At 42.3% G+C, this 23,498-nt stretch overlaps 1 protein-coding gene across 2 annotated transcripts in view; it reads right to left on the reverse strand.

The window, feature by feature from the left end:
* Positions 1–13,377: 13,377 nt before the first annotated feature.
* The window catches only part of LOC115141557 (RNA-binding protein Nova-1-like), a 60,392-nt gene continuing 50,271 nt past the window's right edge, over positions 13,378–23,498 (reverse strand). For both annotated transcript variants that reach the window (XM_029680530.2, XM_029680529.2), the window contains one exon: positions 13,378–16,757. In XM_029680530.2, the coding sequence (XP_029536390.1) occupies positions 15,729–16,757 (1,029 nt within the window). In that variant the 3' untranslated portion in view covers positions 13,378–15,728. The remainder of the gene's footprint in view (positions 16,758–23,498) is intronic.

Consider the following 23,498-nt stretch of genomic DNA (forward strand, 5'->3'; position numbering starts at 1 on the left):
ACTTCCGACTTCAACTGTATATAGCCCTACAAAAGGATTGTCTATTTTGCACAACATCCTTATTTTTAGCAGAGCAGCCAATACAACCTTGCATAAATTGTCATACCAACACAATGTGTTTTAGTAGTGGATGAGATTTGTTTGTGTGTGTGTGCTGTGGACAGTTTTGTCTCTCTGTGTGGCCTGGGGGACCGTCGTTTTGTCAGAGGCCAGGTTTCAGGGGCCAGGGTGCTGGATGAGGAGCACGTAACCTGTCGAAGAGGGCCACCGCTGGCCCTGCCAACCCTGCTGTGCACCCATCTGCCGCTGGGCAGCAATATGCCCACACGGCTCCATCTGTCCTGTACCCCCCCCCCCCCCCCCACACACACACACACACTTACATTTCTTCACCCACCGTCTCCATTTCTTTTAGGGGTGAACTAGATAAATGGGGAAGCAGCGGAGGAAAATGGGTCACGGGTGCTTTGTATACCTCCTCCATGTGTATGGTTTAACCTTCAAGTACTTGCTGCTGTCGCTGGAACCGTGGACAGGCATTTTATATGACTCAAAGTGGAAATCCTGACGTGTGATCCAATTACAAATATGGCAGAGGCTTTTCCCCCCCTGCCATTTTCAGTATTACAGTATGCATGAAGCTTGAGCCAGAGTTTTTGGTTCAGAATAGTATCAAATTAGAGATAAGTGGGTCAAGATTGCAGTAGGCTAATTTCCTTCCTTAAATAATCACTGATTAGTCCTGGATATTAACACATTAGTGGTCCTACAATCAGAGAGTACTCCATGCATGTTAGTATGATAGTAGAAAAAATGTATCTAGGCTGAAACTGGACTTCCTCCCATTATGAGTTCTCAGAAAGCAGGCTCAATAATCTGAGTTATGTAAAACAGGATTATGTCTACTGCAAGTATTGCATAAATACCCCTGTCATTCTAAATTCTCTGTGTGGTGTTCATCCATTATTTTGTAATACAAAGGTGACCCTTCAATCCTCAGCCTTAAAAGTCAGTTTAGTTGACAATTTATCTATTTTGATAAGTGATTTTTCTGCCAGATGTCGATTGTCTAACCGTTATGTGCTGTCTTTGGTCTTTGGGAGGAATAAATAGCAGTTTCGTTTTCCTGCCCATTTTATCTGATTAGATTAGTCTGACTTACTGAATGGCCATAAAGCCTATAATAACTCGGAGGGGTTCAGTCCAAAAGGGATAGTATCAAGGTCATTAATCCACTATTCATTGTGTACTACTTAATGTGTCTAGTCTACGACCTTCCCCAGTTGAATAATGTCTTACCTTTTGTACTTTCTTCAACCTTTACCTTCTTGTCCCCTGTGTTCCTCTGTATAACCATTCTCGGACTCCTAACCCCTGTTCTTCCCCTGTGTGCCTGCTCAAGGCTAAAGTAGCAGCTCCTTACCCATCAGCCCACGGGGTAAAATCCACAACTGCCTCCGTCTGTCTCAAACTGGGCCAAGTTATTTGGATCTCCCCTGGCTTCTCCCTTATGGTTCGTTGGCATGTTGCAGAATCTTCCATCTCCGGCCGCCTAAGTGTCAGGCCAGGCCTCCTTAGAAAGGTCAAATATGTTTGTGTTTCCCGCGGCCTGAAAAAAGACTAATGTGTGCCTTCAGGGTTAAAGCCATCCTTGGAATGTCTCCGGGTGGCGGGTGTACAGTATAAGTCTGTGGCAAGACAGGAAGTCAGGCGTCAGGTGATGAGTGGTCGGTTGGTGTCAAAGGACTTTGAATTTCACCATGCAGTCTGTATCGACCAGTGTAGAGTACCTACGAGTACCCTGCTGTCTCTGTAAGGAAATCACAGTGTTGCACCTCTGTGATCGATTAGCAAGCCCTGGCTGGAACTCATTAACCATAAGCAAATGGGTGAGTCAGTGTACGTTTAATATACCTGTCTGCCTTGTTTTGTAATTGTTCAAATGAGCTGTATAACACAAATTGTTGGGACAATGACTATACATGGCACAGCTATGGTTGATAATCAATTATGTGAGCATTTAGTAAGTACAGTATGCAGTTCCCTTGGGATAATGTAATGAAATGAAGTATCATTTACAAAGACAGTTAAGGACCATACAATAATTAACTATTGAAAAGCTATTGTACAGATGGAAGTGATGGCATTGTTGCATCCCTCTAGCACCCCCCCCCCTACACACACACACACCATCATCGGTTGGTAAATTATATGCACCCAAAAACATTTCCATTATGCAAACCCACCCACAACCCACCCAGGCTCAGAATACTATTGGTATGCTGCACTGTCACACACTTCATTTCCCTGTAGGATCATGTTGATACTAAGCACACAGAGACAGTTCCTATAAAGGATATTGGAATAATACAGCAGGCACTGCTTAGGCTTCCCTTGTCTACCGTAGAAAATATATTTATTAAAGCATATGCTCGAGAACTGAAAACAACAACTGCAAGATTGCAGAACATATCATGTACCATAAAATTGATAAAGGAATCACTGTACACGCTACAGTGTTTTAAAATCACAGCTTTTGCATCGCAATTTAAACGTAATTATTCTAACTTGTATTTATACACATAATAATCAAACATGAATTACATTTAAAGTACTTTTTGGAATAGTTAAGAATGTAATGCGTTTCTTATTTTAAACATAGTCTGTAATGTTGGTTAGAAATATCACAACAGCAACAACAACAAAAATAAACATACAAAAACGTACAATCATTGTTCAGTATTTTGCTTATCTGACTGGCATAAATTATTAAATCAATTTGATTTAAAGAGAATGATAAACCAGATGGAATAAATACAGATTTTGGTCTGTATAATAAATGTTCTGAAATATAATCTATAAACTGGCCGTGAAGCAAAGTACCATAATTATAAGATCATTGGCTACACCTGTCATTGCATAGGCCCCGCCCTCATACAAATTTAACTACCTGTGGAACAGCCTATTACACTAACAGGCTAGTAAGTTCAATGCCTATGTAATGCAAAGTGTTGCCAAAGGACAATAGGCAGTTTCCACTTTAGTTGCTTAGGATGTTGGAATCATTTTTGCATTGTTGCTAGTCAAATATGGACAGCTCTTGTACCAGTGCAGATGGCAAGTTTAAGTGGGAGAGGTCCGTTGTGGTTTTCTTCAACCTTGGGGTTTGTTGTAGCTCAGTGGGTTTAAGCTCATTTCCAGGTCCAGGAATTTGATATCACTTTCTTAAATGATGGATACTTGTTAAATGCATAGAAGGTACATGCAAATGGTAGACAGCAACAATTGAATGCTGAAAAACAAGTGTGGATTTAGTTACAAGATTTCAGTCTTATGACAGTCTACAATTTGTATCTTCCTCAATCAAAGACAAAGTATTAGTTTCCTAGACAAACATGCAATAAGTAGATGAAAACATTCAAGAAATAACCCAAACATTGACCTGAGTCCTTGTAAAAATGCGAAAATTTCGGTATAACTGTTAGAACACAAACTTGGTCTTACGCTGGCAGTCGAAATACAAATTGCATTCTATTTGTCAAAAATATACATTCCAATTTCAAATGTAATTAAATTACAAATAATCTCCTTTATCAGCCAATACTTTAAAATCTGATGTAGTCTATAATTAAACATTTGTCTTCCCTAATTTTTATACAAAATATTGCATTAAAAATACATTTATCTATTGATTCAAGCAGAGGTAGGGTGAAATTGTTATTCAATGTCTCTGTAGCATGTTCACTTTTTAGTCAAAATTGTATCTTTAACTCTTGGTCAGAACTTTCTCTTAACTCTTGGTCAAAATATCTCATAAGGGAACAAATCTCAAACAATGGCTGTTTGCATTATTATTCTTATCCTCTGTATCAACCTGTGCCTGGAATAGCCAAGCACAAGAGAATAGAAATGAGCTTCCATGGAATTCAATTAGGCAGTATAGCACTGTGATTTGCCAAGGATTAGGTGCTTGTGTATTTTTCAAATTCAAAACATCTGCTGTTTATTCTGGCAAATGCATAGCCCCCTTACCAGCGACCTAGGTAACAGAGCAGTAGGGTGTGAGTGGACACGGGTGTGCTGTTGCGGACAGGAATCTGAACAGCTACACACAGTAGGTCTGGTGATGGGACTAATGCTACTGTACTGTAGCCACAGTCAAAGCAGGTCCGGTTTACAGTCTGATTGTGCAAAACGCAGATAAAAAAGAATTATTAGCAACACATTTTTGTACACTTCAATTACTATATGTGTAATGTAGCACCCCCCCCCCCCATGTTTGCTGAAATTGCCTTGGAGGATTGCCTTGGAGGACTTATCCTGTGAACTCCATAGGGTCAAGTCCTGACTGGGCTGTTATTATGACATTATTAATGGGAGTTGTCTTTGATGTCCTTGTTCTTAGGTGAGGGAGCAAGTAGAAGAACTAGGTGCACAATCTAGTCGCTCCAGCCTCAAGCATACTGTATTAGGGCAAACTCTTTGTCTCTCACTCTCTGTCCTCTAGGACTAGGATGTTAGCCAACACTAGCATCAGCTGAGAAGCAGTGAGGAGAAGCACAGAGATCTCAGCAACAAGGCATTACGTCTATCCTACCTCTCCTATCTAACTTTCCGAATGGGACAGCGGAATTCCATGGAACAGCCGGTCTGGGATTTACAGGGATTCTTGGGATGAACAAGGGAATGGAAAAAGAGCAGCTAGGAGGAGAAGGAAAATCAATGTCGCCTCAGGCAGGAGAGATGCACAATTAGCAGGATTGGCAGCATTGGCGAAGATGAAACACAAGCTGTCCTACCACCAATCCAGTCCAACTGGCAGGAGAGATAGATGGGACGTATATGGAGGGGCCTAATCTGTCATTGTAGCGGCTTCACCAGATGCCCAGAGGTTTTCACGGAAAACACAAGCCACAAACGGGGCTTACAGGGATTGAGTAGTATTCCGTAGAGTGAATAATACAGTGCAAACGCACCCTTTAAAGGGATAGTTCACCCAAATTCCAAAAATTAAACGTTGGTTTCCTTACCCTGTAAGCAGTCTATGGACAAGGTATGACAGCAATCAATGCTTTGGTTTGGTTTCCCTAGCACTGTTTCAACATGCTAACGTTTTTGAATTTGTAGCATAAATCCCATTCAAGTCATTTTTTGTGCATCCTTTCCGAAACATACACTACCTTTCTGGCCATTTTGAGCCTGTAATCGAACCCACAAATGCTGATTCTCCAGATACTCAACTAGTCTATAAAAGGCTAGTTTTATTGCTTCTTTAATCAGAACAACAGTTTTCAGCTGTGCTAACATAATTGCAAAAGTGTTTTCTAATGATCAATTAGCCTTTGAAAATGATAAACTTGGATTAGCTAACACAACGTGCCATTGGAACACAGGAGTGATGGTTGCTGATAACGGGTCCCTCTACGCCTATGTAGATATTCCATAAAAAATCTTTCAAAAACAAGGACATTTCTAAGTGACCCCAAACTTTTGAACGGTGGTGTATATGTGACTTTGTTGAGCTTCACAATCAATTTTAAAGACCTTGGATGATTTGGACATGATGAGTGAAAAGTGCTAATACTGGTCCCATGACTGGAATGGGATTTGTGCCACAAATGCTAAAATGTAAAGCATGGATTGCTGTCATACTTTGTCCATAGACTACATACAGGGTAAGGAAACTGTGTAATGTTGTAATTTGGGTGAACTATCCCTTTTAGGTTCAGTTATTCTCCATTAATCTCATAACTTACCTCCTTTCAGTTCATTGACACTCTGGATTGACTACAAAGCCATCAAGGACACAAAACAAACACATCTACTGTAGTGCCTAACAAAAGGCGCATCAAGGTTCTGACATTGTTCTATTACGAAAGCTCAGGGGCTCATTACAACTTTTGGCTTCATATTGTACCATAACGTTATTTTAGCTGCCTTACAAATTGCCTTGATTTGGGAGGTGTGTGCAGTAAACCATAAACTCTGCTTCATTCTGAACCTTGGAGGTACTTCTTTAATGTATGGAAGGTTTGTGAGACAGGTTTGGTTTTCAGACCATGCTGTGAATGTTGATAAACCTGGGGACTCTGCTGTGCTGCAGGTCAATAAACCAATAGCCAATGCATGGAGAGGTTTAAGCCCATTGGCCAGAAGTTGCTTGGATCTGCCTACATCCGCAGATCGTGATAGGTTGGCTGTGGAGACATGGTGAATGCGGGGGGGTGGTGTTTGCTGGTTGGATGAACTGGTTGGTGCACAGTGATAGTGGGAGGATGAAAATGTCAAAGAGCAACATAGCCTCCATCTTGATTGTGTCATTTCTATTGCATTGGGTGTACTGGATGAGGTGAGACGAGTCCCAACCTTTCCGATCGTCTCATAACCTCTGATTGCTATGCTGCTTGTTCAGCAAAAGCATGGTAATGTCCAACATTGTCATTCATGTCCTCCTTAAATACCTAAACCCGCTTGAAATATTCTTTCTGCCTCGGGTAAACATGTGTGTTTGTGAAACACCACAATATCATGTGCAACGTTGTATTACAGGACAAGGGGTGTTTAACTTACCTCTTTTGGGGTTTGGTTATAGTAAGAACTGTATTCAGTCCAATATCAACTGTTTTTCAAGCACCTCTTTGAGTATTAACATGGTAAACCAATGTGTGGGCCTTGATGAATTAATTAGTAAGACTAATGATGTCTACCTGACAATTAGCTTCAATGGTTTATTTAACCCATTATTACCATGTACAAATGAACAAAACCGTTACAACATTTTGCATTCATTGGTCCAAAACCTCTCCTGATGGTGACATTAACACGGACACCAACGTTTGTTTTATTATTAGCGTCTAAATGTTGCACTAATTTGACAATGTACCATCCATTCTAACAGTTCAAAAAAAAGATGTTTTCATTGCAAAAAAATAGTAACATGCAATGACTCATAATTACATTAACTCATGTCACACAAATTGTGGTTGAAATGTCATCATTTTGCAATACGTATAATTTTTTTTTGTCCTACACATTCCTTTTCAACAGCGTTGGTCTCATTTAGGTTGTAAACAATACAGCATTTGCTTGCTCCTCTAAGTGGGTGCACATCATCCCTCAGAATAATTGCTAAGCAACCATTACATGGGCATTGGAAATCATCGTCGTCTTTGGGCTCCATAGAAATCATTAGGGCAGAATAAAGTGGGACAACTGCAGAAGGCAGGATATAAAGGGAGATCAAGAAGATATCCTGAGAATCACTATTTCTCTGTCTGTCTATCCTCTTGTTTTTAGACGAATGGGCCTGGCCCCGGCAGCTAGAGAGGATGGTTGAGTATCATGTGGGAAGCAGGTTGACTGGCAACGTGCTCCTTTTGGAAACATGGGAGGAGACATGTTAATGTGGATCTGGTCGAGTAGTATGTTATCGATGGAGAACATCACATGGTGCTGGCGTGTGGTAAGGGATGACTCAGGGATAGGGTAGTGGTGGAGAGTGGTTGGGTGGGAGGGTTATGAACGATAGAGTCGGCTCAGGTCACATGATGAAGTTCCAGCTATAACGTCAGGGGATTCCATTGGTGAATGGAAGCCCTCCAGGTTTTAGCTTTGGTGGACATTGGACAGAACACCCACCCACCAAGGCTCAGACAGCAGCCTTTCCATTCACACACTCTCTCCCTCATACACACACACACGCACTCACATACACACACGCCACTCATACCATATGGCCCCGCCCCCAGACCAAGCACATGGTTTCAGGCACAAACTTGCAATGTGTTACTTGGATGAGACTGAGTGTAGTGGGAGGTGAAGAATAAGACAACAGAAGACAGGTGATGCTAAAATGAACATTTATAATGACTGTTGTTGCTGTCGGAAAAGAATAATCCTTAAAAAAAGATTAAATATATATTAGCACTAGATTGCTGACTTCACTGGTAATCCACAAGTCAATAAACACAACTCACTACTTTTTTTAACTTTTTTTTTTACAAACACAATGCTACAATTACATTAAATATTCAATACTCTTTAAGTCAGTTAATGAATGGTGTTAAAAGCAACCACTAAAATACTAAAAAACAAAACAATAATTCACCTTTCCAGTCATTCCCTTTTTCTTGTTGTGTTGTCATTTATTAATAGTATATAATAAGTTGAAAATAAATAGCTCATGAAGTGTTATCAGAAAATGAGGCTGGCAGCATAAAGCATTGTGAGTGGAGCCCAAAGCTAAGCAATGATATGGTCAGTCCAGTCTAGCTGTGTCAAATGAATACTTTCAGTCTTCTTCGATCTACTAAACCCACTGACCGAGATATGTCTCAGTTGGCACTACGGGCACCTTTGTGATGTTGTCATTTACATTCAGCAACGCCCACCTACAATATGCCCAATTAACATAACCGTAGTTATAAACGATATCACTTTTACTCTATTGCACTAAAGAGGGCTCAACTTCCTTTTTGTGGTTTGGGAGCGACACAGGTTTTCCCTAGTCTTGTGTGTCCCACATCTAGTGTAAGGTGCCGAGTCTAGCAAGTTCTCCACATTGATATGTTCTTCCAACTACCAAGCATTTACAATAACTACGACTCACACTAAAGCAAAACGAAACCACCAACGAATACAGCTACGGTAGCAAATGTAAACAATTCTATCATGAGGATGATTTTCAGCTCTAGAACTGAATTCTCTTTTGCGTTTTTACATCATTTTATCTAAGTGGAGCTAGAACAACAACAAATACAGTAGGTCACACCAATGTCAATACAACACGCTACTGTAGCAGAACAAATGAGTAGATGTATGGGGTGCGTCTTTCTTTTCCTCTTTCCACTAGGTGGGTTTTATGCTGCCGGCCCCATTCTGTTGAACACGCCTCTCTTTCCAGCTCAACAAAATCTGACAAAAAATATTTACAATGAGAGAAAAATGAAATTGTGGAGAAACAGTTGTTTAGTTTTTTGTTGTTGTTGTTTGTCTGTATTTTTTTTTTGTGTGGATGATTTTTCATTCTTTATCTCTGAGAATTGCCCCGGTGATGAGAAACAAGCAAAGAAAATCCAATCATTTCAACTAGAATTGCACAGTCTCAAATAGTTTTGGTGATGGAATGGAGATTTAAGTCCAAACAGTTTGATGAACATAGAAGGGGAGGAAGAAGGTCAATAAAGTTCATGAGGGGTGAAAAGTTCAAAGTTCAGAAGACAGAGGATGGCTGCGCAGCTGACGATTACACTCCTCACACCATTCTGAGTGTGGTTTAATGTTAAAGAAAAAGAATCGTCATTAGAAATGGATTTTTTTTTTTTCCCCATCGAAAAACAAATGGAGAGACTTGGGGAGTGAGGAGAGTGACAAGTGCCCCCAACACTATGGCACACAATCAATGATGTCCTGGAGGTTGAAGAGATGGTAGAGAATTAGGAAAAGCAGTTTATGAGAGGTAGCCAGCCTTTACCGGGTTAATCCAGGTCTGCTTTTAGCTCAGGGGTTTTTTGATCTGTTTCTTTTGGGTAATGTTGAGGCGTCATGACTGACATCATGTTATGGAGGAACATGCTGGCTTCATGGGTGCGTCCAATGGATGTCCAACATACAAGAAAACTCAAAAAGTTTGGAATGGTACTGTTTTTGTTTGGCACTCGGGAGAAACTCGAGGAGGAGGAGGAGGTGGGGGGGTTTGGTGGTGTGGCGGGATCGGAGCAGAAGTGTGGGGGAGTGGTTGGAAAAGGGGGGCAGTGAAAGTGCAAAAAGGAGAAAAGGGGGAGTAAACAGGATACATATGAATGGCATTTTGTTATAATTCGTCTAGGTTAGAGAGCGTAGTACAAATAAAAAACAGGAAAACAATAAAGAGGAACTGAACAGTGATATGACAAATGCAGTCTAAAATTGCTGGTGCTTCGATGGGGTACAAGCTCAAGAGTGGGACCCTGGGTTCCGTGAATGTCTGGCTAAGGGTGGTGGGAGTGGGTGTGAGCGAGGAGGGCGGGGTTGGGGCATTGTGAGGTTTTGGAGTTGAGCACTAATAGCCACACACCTACTGAAAAGCAATGATGTCACCTACAGCAGGTGAACCATAAGTTTGCATTCCTCTGCACATCACAAAACAGATCTGTTGACCCAGCGACATGGAGACGACACCATGATGCTGACCTACTGCAGACACACAGACACGAGAGAGCCAGACAATAGCACATGCACAGCTGTACAGTAAGGTACTACATTAATGCACAAACCCCCATCTCAGCTTACTCTACAGGGCTATACAGTATACCTCGTGCTGACATTGTATTGCAACTGAGGCATCGCTAGGAACAGGGATGTCAATTTGGTTAAAGTTTAGACTGAGTGTCCCTTTTTGACACTGTTATTAAAAGCTTCGGAAATATACATAAGTCCAAATTCTGTGTTAAGTGAGGAAAAGCTATGTTCTCTTGTCGCTGACCAGCTTTTGTCATTTACAATCCCCTTTTGCGCATGCCAACACCATTCAGTTGTCTAATGGCGAAACTGAATGACAGTTGGGCAATGGACAACATGGGGAATATTGGCAATATATATATGTTTTGTCGTAGAAAGTGTAATTATGCAATGAGACCAAATTCAGTGATTTTGTCACAAATTCTGGAGAGAGACCCAGGATTTTGAGAAACACAAAAGTTGAACAGCAACAGAGTGTGAAAAATCATGGTGCCTACGCACATCAAAATACTTTTCCTAGTTTCCTTTCAGGAGATGGGGGTTTAAATGAGAAAGCTGTCTAAATGAGATATATAAAGTGCATATTTACATCAAGACAAGAGCTCAAGCTCAGAGGGAGCCGAAAGGGTAAACAGATGGTTAGAATGACACTAGGGCCAGATCTGGCCTTACCTGATGTTAGTTATTCACACAAAACACATGGACACTCAAGCCCTGAAGTCATGATCGAAGAGTGATATGCAAACTTATACAGAGGTGAGTACACTCCTGGACAATATCGCCATATCTATGTAAAAAAAGCATTCAAATTCATTCAGGATTAAATAACTCAGTTTTAGAGTTTTAGTAAAAGAAGCACAACCAGCAAAAAACAAACAAATTGCTTCATGTTTGATTAAAAGTTTGTTCCTATCTCTCTAAGAATGTTTTAATGCCTAGACAAAGTTCTCACAAAATACTCATCCAGTCATACAATCGAATTATACTGTGGCCTTGCTCTACTGGACGATGTCCCTGCATGTTCTTAGTGAAAACAACACAGGTTTGAAGTTGTGTCACTGAACATGAAAAGGCTTTTCCATTGTTGGCATGCAACGATTTGTCTTCAAAATGAAGACTACACACCGGGCCAAAAATGTTGTACGATATTTTTTTTCTAAAATGTTTTTGTTGTCCACGTTTCACTTTGATATCATGCAATAATAGACGTGCAAAAAAGATAACATCTATCTCCACAAAATACATTTTCAGAACTATAAAAGGCTGTATTAAGAATGTTAATATCATGTGTATCATTAACCATGCTAATCTATCTCTACGTTGATTCTTCTGGCCCCGGAGTCTAAGTACTGCAATATTCAAGGAATTCTGGATTACTAGCTAACAAGATGGCTCCCTTCCTCCACAATCCCTTATTTCATATGGTAAGTAAAGGGGGAATTAAAAGTTGAACTAAAACCTTTTCTTTTTTCATCGATTTTTACTCAACAACAAAAAAGTCACGTTTGGCACTTTTCACATTTTTTTTCTTATAAAAGTATGTTTCCTTTCACGTCATGTTTTTTAAATCACGCGCATTTTCTCAGTTTCAGTCTTTAAAGATCTATTTTGGCACAGGTTTATTTGTTGAGTTTGTTTTTACAGTAATTATTATCTTATCAGCATGTATAGCATTTAGCACACCTCTGGGAACTACAACATCCTGCTAAACGACCAATCAGATATGTTTTAACTTTATTTTTAGTACATCACTTATTAAATAGCAGCAATTTCACAAATTAAAAAAAATCGCAATTATGTAAATCTATTCAACATCTAGGTAAATCCTAAGCTTTTACAAAGGACAGAACGAAAAGACAATACAAGGACAACATGCTACTACGTATATTGCTTCCAGTACTCATCACATTTGATCTAGATCCCCTAAATTACAAACCAGCCAAAAATGGACACCCTAAAACCCCATCAACATGGGGTAATTTTGCTGAATTAGATAAAAAGATAACAAAGCCGTCCTTTGACAAACTTTGTTGGCACCTTCCCGTGATCTCCAACTACAGGTATTTGATATTGTTCTATTTGATATCATTCACATTGATTTGTCACAGTTGTAGTATCGCTTATATCCAGTAATTTCTGTCATTTCTTAATGATTTCAACAAGCAGTATTTTCCTTATTCTACTCACAATCTCTGTAAATGTGTTTATGAATGTACTGTATGTATCTGGGCATGTGTACCAAATGTAGCATAATGTTTTCACTCCTAACTAACATACAGAATAAAATATGGTTTCAAACCACTGGCCAGGGGATTGACAGAATGAAGTCAGATAGTAGCTCTCTCTCTCTGAGTTGCCTGGTTGCAGGTTCTCTTTCTTACTTCCTCTGCCACCTACTAATTTGTTCTCACTGCTGCTGGCAAAATGGTCACTAACTAGACTCTAATGCTCAGCTCTACAACCAAGGGAACTCTGTCCTCTCTACCCTCAAAGCATTAAGAGACTCAGACAGTCATTGTTTTGGAGTAGTTGTGGTCTGGAAGGGCAGGCAGACATGCATCGCAACACCAGACACTATCACCCATGGAGAGATGTGAGAGGGGGGGCTCTGGGTTGATGTGTAAGAATGGGGTGCACGGAGGTACAAGGGTTGGGGGGGGGGTGAGGAAAGTGGATGGTATTAGATGGGAATAAAGAAGACTCCTTACCAATCTGTCGAGATACGCGCTTCACTTTCGCTCCAATAGACAATAGAGAAAACATTCCAATGTTGAATACTAGTGAGAGCCCACCATTGGATAGATTTCCTTTACATTACAGTGTCTAAATGTCCAATTGGGGAGATAGGTTCCCTTACCAGACCAAGTTAGATTGTTTAGTGTCAAGCAAAATGTGACCCCCCCTCCTTTGGCATTTTAGAAGTAATCACATTTAGGTTAGCCCGCCATTTTCAGTTAGCTAACAGAATACATCAATTTCAACTGTTTATGAAAACAGCAAATATGAAAAGGGAAGTCGGACGATTAGAGTATCTTAAAAAAAAGAGCAACCCGGTCAAAATTGGGATAAAACTCCACATACCTCCAACTGTTGTCTTTGAATAGCAAAAGCTGAACATGCACACCTGCCACTCCCCCCCCCCACTCCCCCCACCACCACATTACTTTCAATGCCAAACTGAGTCAAAGCGCATCCAAAGCCTCAATCCAGGATCACGGGTTTCAACGTAAGTGTTTAGAAACACGAATACTCTTTCCTCGTCTTGCATGTCTAACTGAGAACTGATATTATATGCAAATAGTGTTTTGTTCATGAGATATGATTCCCGTAGTTGCCTGGTATTTTCACGTGTACATTTCCCTGACATAATAATAACAAGACATTTGCCTGTGACCAAGCTCCTACAGCACACAGCCCTGACCTCATGGGCAGAGAAAAAGATACCCACACTTCACAGTGCATTAAGATGGACTTCAGTGTACTCCGATTGCAAAAAAAACCAAAACAAGATAAAACAAACCAAAACATCTTTAGCAGCTTATAGGTTAGTGGGTAGTATCCATTGCAGGGAGTGTGTAGTGGGAGGTCCCTACAGTTTTCCAAAATCAGAATAACCCACAACCGTTAGACAGACTTGTAGTTAACGCCCAACAGACCGTACCACCTTACATTCCCCCCGTTCATCGTGGACAGAAGAACACTGCTTGATAAGAGCAAGTATTAGGGAAAACTACTTCTAAATATGAACTACCTTGAAATAGATCAGTTTGCAATGAGACGGGGCCTGGCAATCTGGTTGGACCCTAGTGAGATCATTTCAACTATCAACTTTCTCATCTTCAGTGTTTGTATTTTTCAGTAGTATGTACGTATCCTGGCGGGGCCACCACCTCTAGGTTCTAAGTGCTCTTGTTCCTAGTGTCTCGCCTGGCCTGTCTAGACAGTTAGAGTTATAGTGCCACAGGCAGAAGAGCAGCGCTCGCTGGATATCTCAGTGGAGACGGCTATGGCCCTACAGTCCCAACAACACTTTGGCTTTTCACAATGTTGAGGGACACAGACTAAGCTGGAGAGAGAGGAGAGAAATCTGAGCTCACACAACATTGAAACAACTTCGGGGGTTGACGTTATTAGAGAACTTTGTTCCTGCAAGAATGTGAACGCTGCTCTTGGGCCTGTTGTGCAAGTGGCATTTTTCATTGTGCAGCTATGTATGTATATAGAGACTAGTCTGCTTGATTCCACCGTAATCTGCCATGTAGATATGTTATAATCCTTTTTAGCACTGAAATGGCATCAGAGGGTTTGTGTGTGTGTGTGTTTTAATGTGAATATTTACTGTCCTGCTCTTTGCTGGATATCAAAGCTAACCCTTCCTCTTCGTCGTCACTGTAGTGGTCCTTATGGTGCAGTTTTTACTGGTCTTAAATAAGACATACTGTATATTACACTACGTGACATACTATTAAATCCACTTAAATTAAACAAATCAAATCAAAAATAGTCTTTACATTCATGTCAACCTGAATTCACAGATTAAAAAAAAACAAGGAAAATACCGAACTTTATGGGTGAAATCATATTAATAAATAATGATGATGATATCTATAATAATCTTAATAATAATCATAATATCAGACTGCAAACCTTGTTGAGAAAAATGCCCCAACCTCTATATGTACTCTTGCGCTACGCTAGAATTCTGACCCAATGAGATGCACCACGCGTCTCTGCCTTCGTCCTACATACGAAACACGAGCATCCCATATATAAATAAGGAGCGTGGCATAGCATGCATCTGGCTAAATCAGAACCTAAGGCGCGAGGCTATAGGGATAGGAGGGCACATCTCTCAACCTCTTTTGCCCAAAACAAGGGGGAGGGGGCTGTGAGAGGGGCGAGGATGGGGGAAAGGAGGGGGATGTCATCAACTACAGGGATTTTCCTTAGATCTCAAACCAAGCACTTGTTTGCAGTCTTCTCAGACCCTTGTAGGGGGAGGGTGAAAAGTGTGTGTGTGGGGGGGGCAGGGTAAGGGGCAAATTGAAACTGAAGGCAAATCTGAAGAAAAAAAATCAGTGAGCTACACAGGAATGGGGGTGGGGAAGGGGCTGATTCCATGGGGGTCGGCCCCCAGTACCCCCACCGCCCCCCTTTTCCAAACTGCAGCGCGGCAGCATGCCAGTTTAAAATCGCATTCACCACTGTCCGGAGAATAACCCAAACAAACAAAAGAACAAAAAGACAAAACAATAAAAAATCCCGAAAGATCAAGACTTAAGTAATAAAACCGTATTTACATTTTACACCTTATTTTCATTTGTATTCCGCATTACACTTTCTCCTCTCTCCGAGCAAATTTTTTGCGTCACATCATTTTTTACAATACTGAAACACGAAAAAACGTGTGAACGATTCCTTCCAACATTCTTGCTCTCCTCTCCCTTTCTCTCTCACTTTGCATTACTCCCCAAGCCCCCACTCGTTTTCCTCCATTCCATTCCCTTTTTCTAGCCCAACTTCTGTGGGTTGGTGGCGCGCACACCCTGCTCATACGTGATCCGTTGGCTGATCAGATACTGAGCTGCCTGCGTTGACGCCGGAGAGCCGGTTATGGTAACTTTACGGTTCCGGGTGCCGGGAATGAACTCTCCCTTTTTGGAGATCTGGATCCGGGCTCCAGTCAGCTCCTGGTACTCCACTAGCGTTTTCCCTCCTTTCCCCAAGATGGCTCCTACCAGGTTTTCGGGAACAGCGATCTCCACCACGTCCTTGGCCCCCTCCTGCATCTGCTTCTCAGTGGCCATCAGGGATTGTGCCATCAGCGGGGATGAGGCGCTCAGGTAGCCGTTGGTGGCCCCAGTGGCCGCGGCCAGCGAGCCCAGGGTGAAGCCTCCCAGGGAGGCGGCCTGGTGGCCTGCGCTGGTGGAGGCATCGCTGGCGTAGGATGCCAGGAGGTTTGCAGCGGCAGCCGCGGCGGGGTTAGCGCTAGCCGCTACGGCGGCCAGGACTCCTGAGGCTGCCGCGGGGTTGAGCCCCAGGCCCAGGGAGTTGGTGTTGTAGCCGTAGCTGGCTAACGTGTTGAGGGCCGAGGTGATGGTCAGGAGGTCGTTGCCTGAGAAGCTGGGACCCATGGTGGTGGGGAAGCCGCCCATACTCTGCATGGTGGCCTGACCCAGGAGGCTGGAGGCTGTGGCAGCGGCGGCAGCAGCAGCAGCGGGGTTCACCTCGGCTGAGTTGGCGTAGGGGGAGCCGGTGGGGTTGGAGTTGGCCACAGGGCCAGAGATGTTGGAGTAGCTGATGTTGAGGCAGCTGCTGCTCTGGGGGTCCTCCTGGATCTTCTGAACAATGATCTCCACGGCTTTACGGTTCTGCTCGGGCTCTCCGCTAATGGTGACCACGCGCTCCTGCAGGTTGATGCCCTCTGGTTTTTGGGAGAGCTGCACCCAGGCGCCTGACTGCTCCATGACGGCCTTGACTGTGGCTCCACCTTTACCAATGATCAGACCTGCTGTGCTGTTTGGTACTATCAGCTTGGCCTGTGGAGAGGAGCAGAGAGAGAGGACATAGAGATGGTTACTGCACTGATTTCACACTGCCTTAACATTGTATCTCTACATGACAGAAGTGTGATATCAATTGAATAGAGGAAGGGACTGGGAGAGGGAACGGAATAAAAGAGATAACCAAGATAATAACTTGAAACAACCCAGAACAATAGAGAAGGGCGTAAGATAACAAACAAAGAGTGCGAATAGGGAGTATGTTAGAAATAACTGGCAGACAGAGAAAAAGAGAGTGAATCGAGCTTGAAATAAAGGGGGCTAGAAAAATGGAATAGAAGTATAAAAATGGTTATATTCTCCAGATCTTTTTTCAATGCTGTAGCATAGGGGAGAAATAAGAGTGAGCTGTTTTTACTCCTTCGACAAACATTGTAACATTGACAGAGAGAGAGAGTAGTTTCTGGACAAAAAAAAATAGGGAAAGAGAAAGTGTATTTTTCCCCTTTGTTTCCGAGCTGTGAATCCATTATAAAGAGGCTCCTGGTGAAAAGCATCTACTCCCAGGGGTCAGTGTTACCATGGAAACAGCTCCAGCATTCAAGGGGTACTGAATGGGTACTGAATGTCGAAGCGACGCGTAGCAACTAGACCCCCCCACCCGAATTCACACAAGCGTGCCCACACACACATATACACCTTAAATAATTCTCGATACAACTATGTATATACACGTACTGTATACACAGTATACACACTCATATAAACACCGATATTAAAACATATGCACGCCTTCACTGTCCTTTGTCATTCAACATTAGAAAAAAGGTGCCAGCTGGGGAGAGTGAGGAGGCGGATTCTTTTTCTTTCTTAATAAGTATGTACTTGATAAGGGTCACAAAGAATTTATGACGCATTAAATGTGCTGTAGTGGTATTTTGAACAAGGGTAGTTTTGCACCAAAGCCAGTCACACAATGTTACAAATGAACCTACTACGCGAGGATGATCAATGAGAGGAGTCTCACAGGGACGCTAATGGTTACCTACAATCTGTCCATGTCGTGCGATGTGGAAACAGTTACAAAACTCTTCTTTTTATTTGAATATTTGAAAATCCATCTTGAATGGTGAAAGAAGAAAAGCAAGTGAGTGTTGGTCGGAGGACAAGGCAAAGAAAGTAAAGGAACAAAGAGAGAGAGAGAGAGTGTGTGTGTGTGTGTGTGTGTACAGGGGAAGTATGGGGCTAGTAATTAGCATGGCCTCCATGTTTTTCGCACTGGGTGGCTGGATTTGATCTTTACACTTTCTCAATGTTTGCTTGCAGTCCTTCTAAAGACATCAACATTTCTTTACAGAGGCGCTGCTGTGACCTTGATTCTGTAGCCTTGCTGGCCGTGGTACATTGCAGTGAATTTACATAGAAATGGGAAATGAACAGAAGGCAGGGACAGAGAGAGATCAAGACTTGACTTCAAACTATTAAATATAAAATATTATTTTTGAGTATTTGTAGTAAAATATTTTATTCACATCATTTATTTGTGACAGTGATGGAGAATAATCATGCATTGGAATTGAGGAATTGTTTTGGTTTAGTCACCATATGGATAAGTGCCATATAAATTGGTCTTGGCTCAGTGCAATTTCTCATCCAGTTTCTCACAACCAATTTTCACCACATTTCCCCTAATTTTCATACAAATGTGTGTGGTTCAATGTTGAGGCAAAAATATTTCCCTCTTTTTCACTCAAGCACGCATTAGAGATGGGTTTGAGGATCAAAACCCCTGAGTGGGGGAGAAAGAGGTGAAGATTCTCCTAAGAATTCTTTTCATCTTCTGCATTGCACATACGCACGCACGCACGCACGCACACACACGCACACACACACACACACACACACACACACACACACACACACACACACACACACACAGCTTTTGCATGATGTTGGATTGGATGTGTAATGATTCAGTTGGGACTTGCCTCCTAAAGATTAGAAGCAGCGGAATAAATAGCTGAATAGTGCGATGTATAAAACCCATTACTGCTAATGATGAGTCTCTAGGACCACATTCAGCTCTTTAATATTTAATAGATGTTCAAAATTGTAATTGTCTTTCTCTCATAAGTCCTTTACCCCACACGCACTGTTTCGAAAGCATTCATTTTTTTTGTTCCTGGTCGCCGTTGAGTTTCCCTCGCTATGTCATGTTTGGCCATTTTAATCTAAAGTAATCATCCTCATCCCCAAGAGTTATAGCTGACAATCAGATTTTTTTGTGTGTGTTTTTTTTATGAAGGGGAGAACATTTGGCCTGTGCGTCGGAGCAAGCTGATTAAAATGTAGGCTCTTTAGAGTGTGGTAAGAATAGAGCAACGTCGGCGGATACGCCAGGCTAATTTAGCTGAATGTGTCTTAATGCAGGCAGACTGAGAATGAAGCCTCCTACCTCTTCCTTCAAAGACAGAGAGCAATAGAGAGAGAGAGAGGGGGGGTGTGGGACGGGAATAGGGGTGAGGAAGGAGGTTGGGGCTGCGCTCATGGGGACCAGGGATGGGGACCATAATAGACACGGAGGGTGCTGAGCCATGGAAATATGCTTGAACCAGCTTTCGGAGATAACAAACATGAAAACAAACAAACAAACAAACCACAGAAGTTAACAAGGCCCCTAGCCATCAAAGAGATAAAACCGCGTCATTTGCTAGGCTGCCGCCGCCCCGATATAGAAACCACTTCTTTTTCGGTTCCAGGTTTCCATCACGTCCATAGCTTGACAGAATGTATTGCTGGAGCAGTACTACACACCCACTGTTCATTACCCCCTCTCCTGGTTTCTCTCGCCATGCTCAGGGATACTGAGAGTCCCAGCTCATGTCATCTCTATGTCAAGGGCTAAGGCTAAACCTAAACCCCCCATAGTACTGTTTCAGCAAGGAGCCCAAAGGGTGTTATTGTCTGTGGATGCCAGAACCACACCCCACCCTCCTCTGCCCTCCCCAGCCCCCCCAGCTACGTACGTGTGGGGACACGGAGCAACTGTTTCCCCCTGCTCCCTCTGTCCATCCTTTAGACGGGATCTGATCCGTGAGCAGAGGGCTATTTGTACTTTGAAGTTCTAAGCACCAGACTTTAGGTTAATCGCCTGTCTCCTGATCCCCAGGCTTAGCCGCTCCTCTCTGCCTCGTCTGCCTTTCAGTGTGTGGCTCTCTCTCCGAGGCTGGAAAAAAAAACCTGGTTAAAAATAACACAGAAGCATCACACTGCAGCCGACCAGCCGCTCCGCTCCAAAGGTTGACAAGAACGGTCCCGGGTGATGGACCTTCTTCCGCCCGCCGCTCACGCACAATCCAAATCAAATGATGAAATTAAAAAAAGAATGCGTGCCTGGAACGAGCGCTGTGGCATGAACTCTGGGCCGCTAGCCTGATGTAAAAATAGTCTTTTTTGTTTGTTTTTTGTGGCCGTAAGGATTATCCCTGGTGGTCATCTCAACCCATCCCTGTGTCAGTAATGTTAATCCGCTCATTCTCCCTCCATTTCACTGCCTATCACACTAAGAAAGCTGAATTTAGACACGCTGGTGATATGAAGGGAGTGTGTGACTTTTCTTTCTTTCTGATGACATAGACAAACACAATAGGGTGGAACTGATATCTAAACAGAGAGATACAGTATTTGAGGGGAGGACTTAGAGTGGAACAGACAGCGTTTAAGCTACTTTGCAGATATGAAACAAACAGACAATCATAATATTAGTGAAAAAGATCAAATTCCCAGTTTATGCTACAAAACCAACTTCATAAGAGGTTAAGAGAATAGATGGATGCAGTTCAATGCATGATTTAGTGCCTTCAGACAGTATTCAGATCCCTTGACATTTTCCACATTTTGTTACCTTACAGCGTTATTCTACAATGGATTAAATATATAAAAAAAGCAATCTCAGCAATCTACACAGAATATGCCACAATGACAAAGCATAACCAGATTTTTAGAAAATTGTACATTATTTACATAAGTATTCAGACCCTTTGCAATGAGACTCGAAATTGAGCTCAGATGCATCCTGTTTCCATTGATCATCCTTGAGATGGAGTCCACCTGTGGTAAATTCAATTGATTGGACATTATTTGGAAAGGCAAACACCTGTCTATATAAGGTCCCAGAGTTGACAGCGCATGTCAGAGCAAAAACCAAGCCATGAGGTCGAAGGAATTGTCCGTAGAGCTCTGAGACAGGATTGTGTCGAGGCATAGATCTGGGGAAGGACACCAAAAAATGTCTGCATCATTGAAGGTCCCCAAGAATACACTGGCCTCCATCATTCTTAAATGGAAGAAGTTTGGAACCACGAAGACTCTTCCTAGAGCTGGCCGCTCAGCCAAACTGAGCAATCGGGGAAGAAGGGCCTTGGTCAGAGAGGTAACCAAGAATCGAGAGCTCTGTAGTTCCTCTGTGGAGATGGGAGAACCTTCCAGAAGCACAAACATCTCTGCAGCACTCCACCAATCAGGCCTTTATGGTAGAGTGGCCAGACGGAAGCCACTCCTTCGTAAAAGGCAAAAGACAGCCCTCGTGGATTTTGCCAAAAGGCACCTAAAGACCGTCAGGCCATGAAAAACAAGATTCGCTGGTCTGATGAAACCAGAGAATTTGGCCTGAATGCTCAGCTTCACGTCTGGAGGAAACCTGGCACCATCCCTACGGTAAAGTATGGTGTCTCATCATGCTGTGGGGATGTTTTCAGCAGCAGGGACTGGGAGACTAGTCAGGATCGGGGCAAATATGAATGGAGCAAAGTACAGAGATCCTTGTTGAAAACCTGCTCCAGAACGCTCAGGTTGTCAGACTAGGGTGAAGGTTCACCTTTGAACAGGACAACAACCCTAAGCACACAGTCAAGACAACGCAGGAGTGGCTCCTGGACAAGTCTCTGAATGTCCCTGAGTGGCCCCGGACTTGAACCTGATCAAACATATTTGGAGAGACCTAAAAATAGCTGTGCAGCAATGTTCCCCATCCAACCAGAGAGAGCTTCAGAAGATCTGCAGAGAAGAATGGGAGAAACTCCCCGAACACAGGTTTGCCAAGTTTGTCTTATCATACCCAAGAAGACTCGAGACTGTAAATTCTGCCAAAGGTGCTTCAACAAAGTACTGAGTAAAGGGCCTGAATACTTATGTAAATGTCATATTTCGGTTTTTTAAATGGATAATAAATTAGCAAAAATGTCCTAAAACCTGTTTTTGCTTTGTCACTATGGGGTATTGTGTGTAGATTGATGAGGGGGAAAAAAGAATTTAATCAATTTTAGAATTAGGCTGTAACCTAACAAAATGTGGAAAAAGTCAAGGGGTCTGAATACTTTCCAAAGGCACTGTAATTCACCAATATATTTCTTGGTAGTCCAAAAAATATTGCTATCAGGTTGTAAATCACAGCTGGCCCGGTACATTGTTTGCTGCCTCCACCCATTCAGGATGCACTGTTTTAGTTTCAACCAGTCAATATTATGAACAAATACAGACTGGCAATATCAATACAATCAAACTAGCAAAGGCAATGATCCCAAGTCAGTTGTAAACATGGCTAATAGGCTAGCGCACATGTGTCAAGGCCCTCGGGCCAAATATGATACACAAGCGATTATCAACCGTTGAGTCATGAAGTATTTACAGCCTGGTGCGCTCGCATAGGTGAATTCGACTTCAATTGCGCTGGTTCCGTGTGTCCTGTTTACAGCATGCAGCAGAGGGGAAATGTGCAGACACATGCCACAGTCCTAGCTAGGCTACTAAAATGTTGCAGTCTGGCATCGTTTTTTAACGCTTGACAATGAATAACCAAAAAAACAAAACATGCAACAAAATACCATGCAAAAGAGAAACATGTTGGCCTATTACAGCAACATTTGAGCAGTAGCCTAGGCTACAGCAATGCTGCATTCAACATCACTGGTGATACATGCAGCGCATTAAAAAAAATATATATAAAAAAACATGTTACATGTTTAAACATGTCGTTTAAATGTTACAACGACCTATAGCTACGTTTTTGTTATTTGGAGTTATTAAATACTTTTCGATTAGGGTCGCAGCGTATTATGCACATCTGCAAGCCTAGCAGCAAAGGCTGGACAAATACTATTTCTCTCTGTTGTTTTAATATGTTAAAATGCTATATACATGTGGACATTATAAAGGGCCATATCTTTTCAAATAAAACATTGGCCCGCGAATTCGTTGTTTTTCAATACGGCCAGTGCGCCCCTGGGCTAGCGTATCTATTTATTTTGCTAGCTATTTTAGCGAGCTAAAAACATGGAGCCTAACGTTTGCCAGCTAGCTGCTGGGAGGAGTGGGTTAGTGACTGACTTTTCCCCGTTCATATTATTGTCGGTGGCGACAGCTAAAGATTCAGGTGTCATTCGGTTGGCTACCAAAGAAATGTGAATCGCTTTACTAGCTAGCTAGCTAGCTAGCTATGCTGAACTTGATCGACTGTTATCCACAGTTAGCATATCTCTTAGTTGTCAAATAGATTTGGCATCAAGGGTTTTGCCGGGTTTGAGAACTGGGTAGGACGGAAGATGGCGGAAACCAAGGTTTTGTTTGAAACTGCTAGTGAGTCGAGTGAAGCTAATAGCACGGAAAGTGAGAATGAGTGGGTGACAGCGGCGAAGAGAAAGGGAGACAAGACAAGCAAAGCTATGTTGGAAAATAGGAAACCACTAGACTCGTTTTTGGTCGAAGTCAGGGTTTTGGGTC

Source organism: Oncorhynchus nerka, linkage group LG14 (genome assembly GCF_034236695.1).
Source record: "Oncorhynchus nerka isolate Pitt River linkage group LG14, Oner_Uvic_2.0, whole genome shotgun sequence".
NCBI classification, from domain to species: domain Eukaryota; kingdom Metazoa; phylum Chordata; class Actinopteri; order Salmoniformes; family Salmonidae; genus Oncorhynchus; species Oncorhynchus nerka.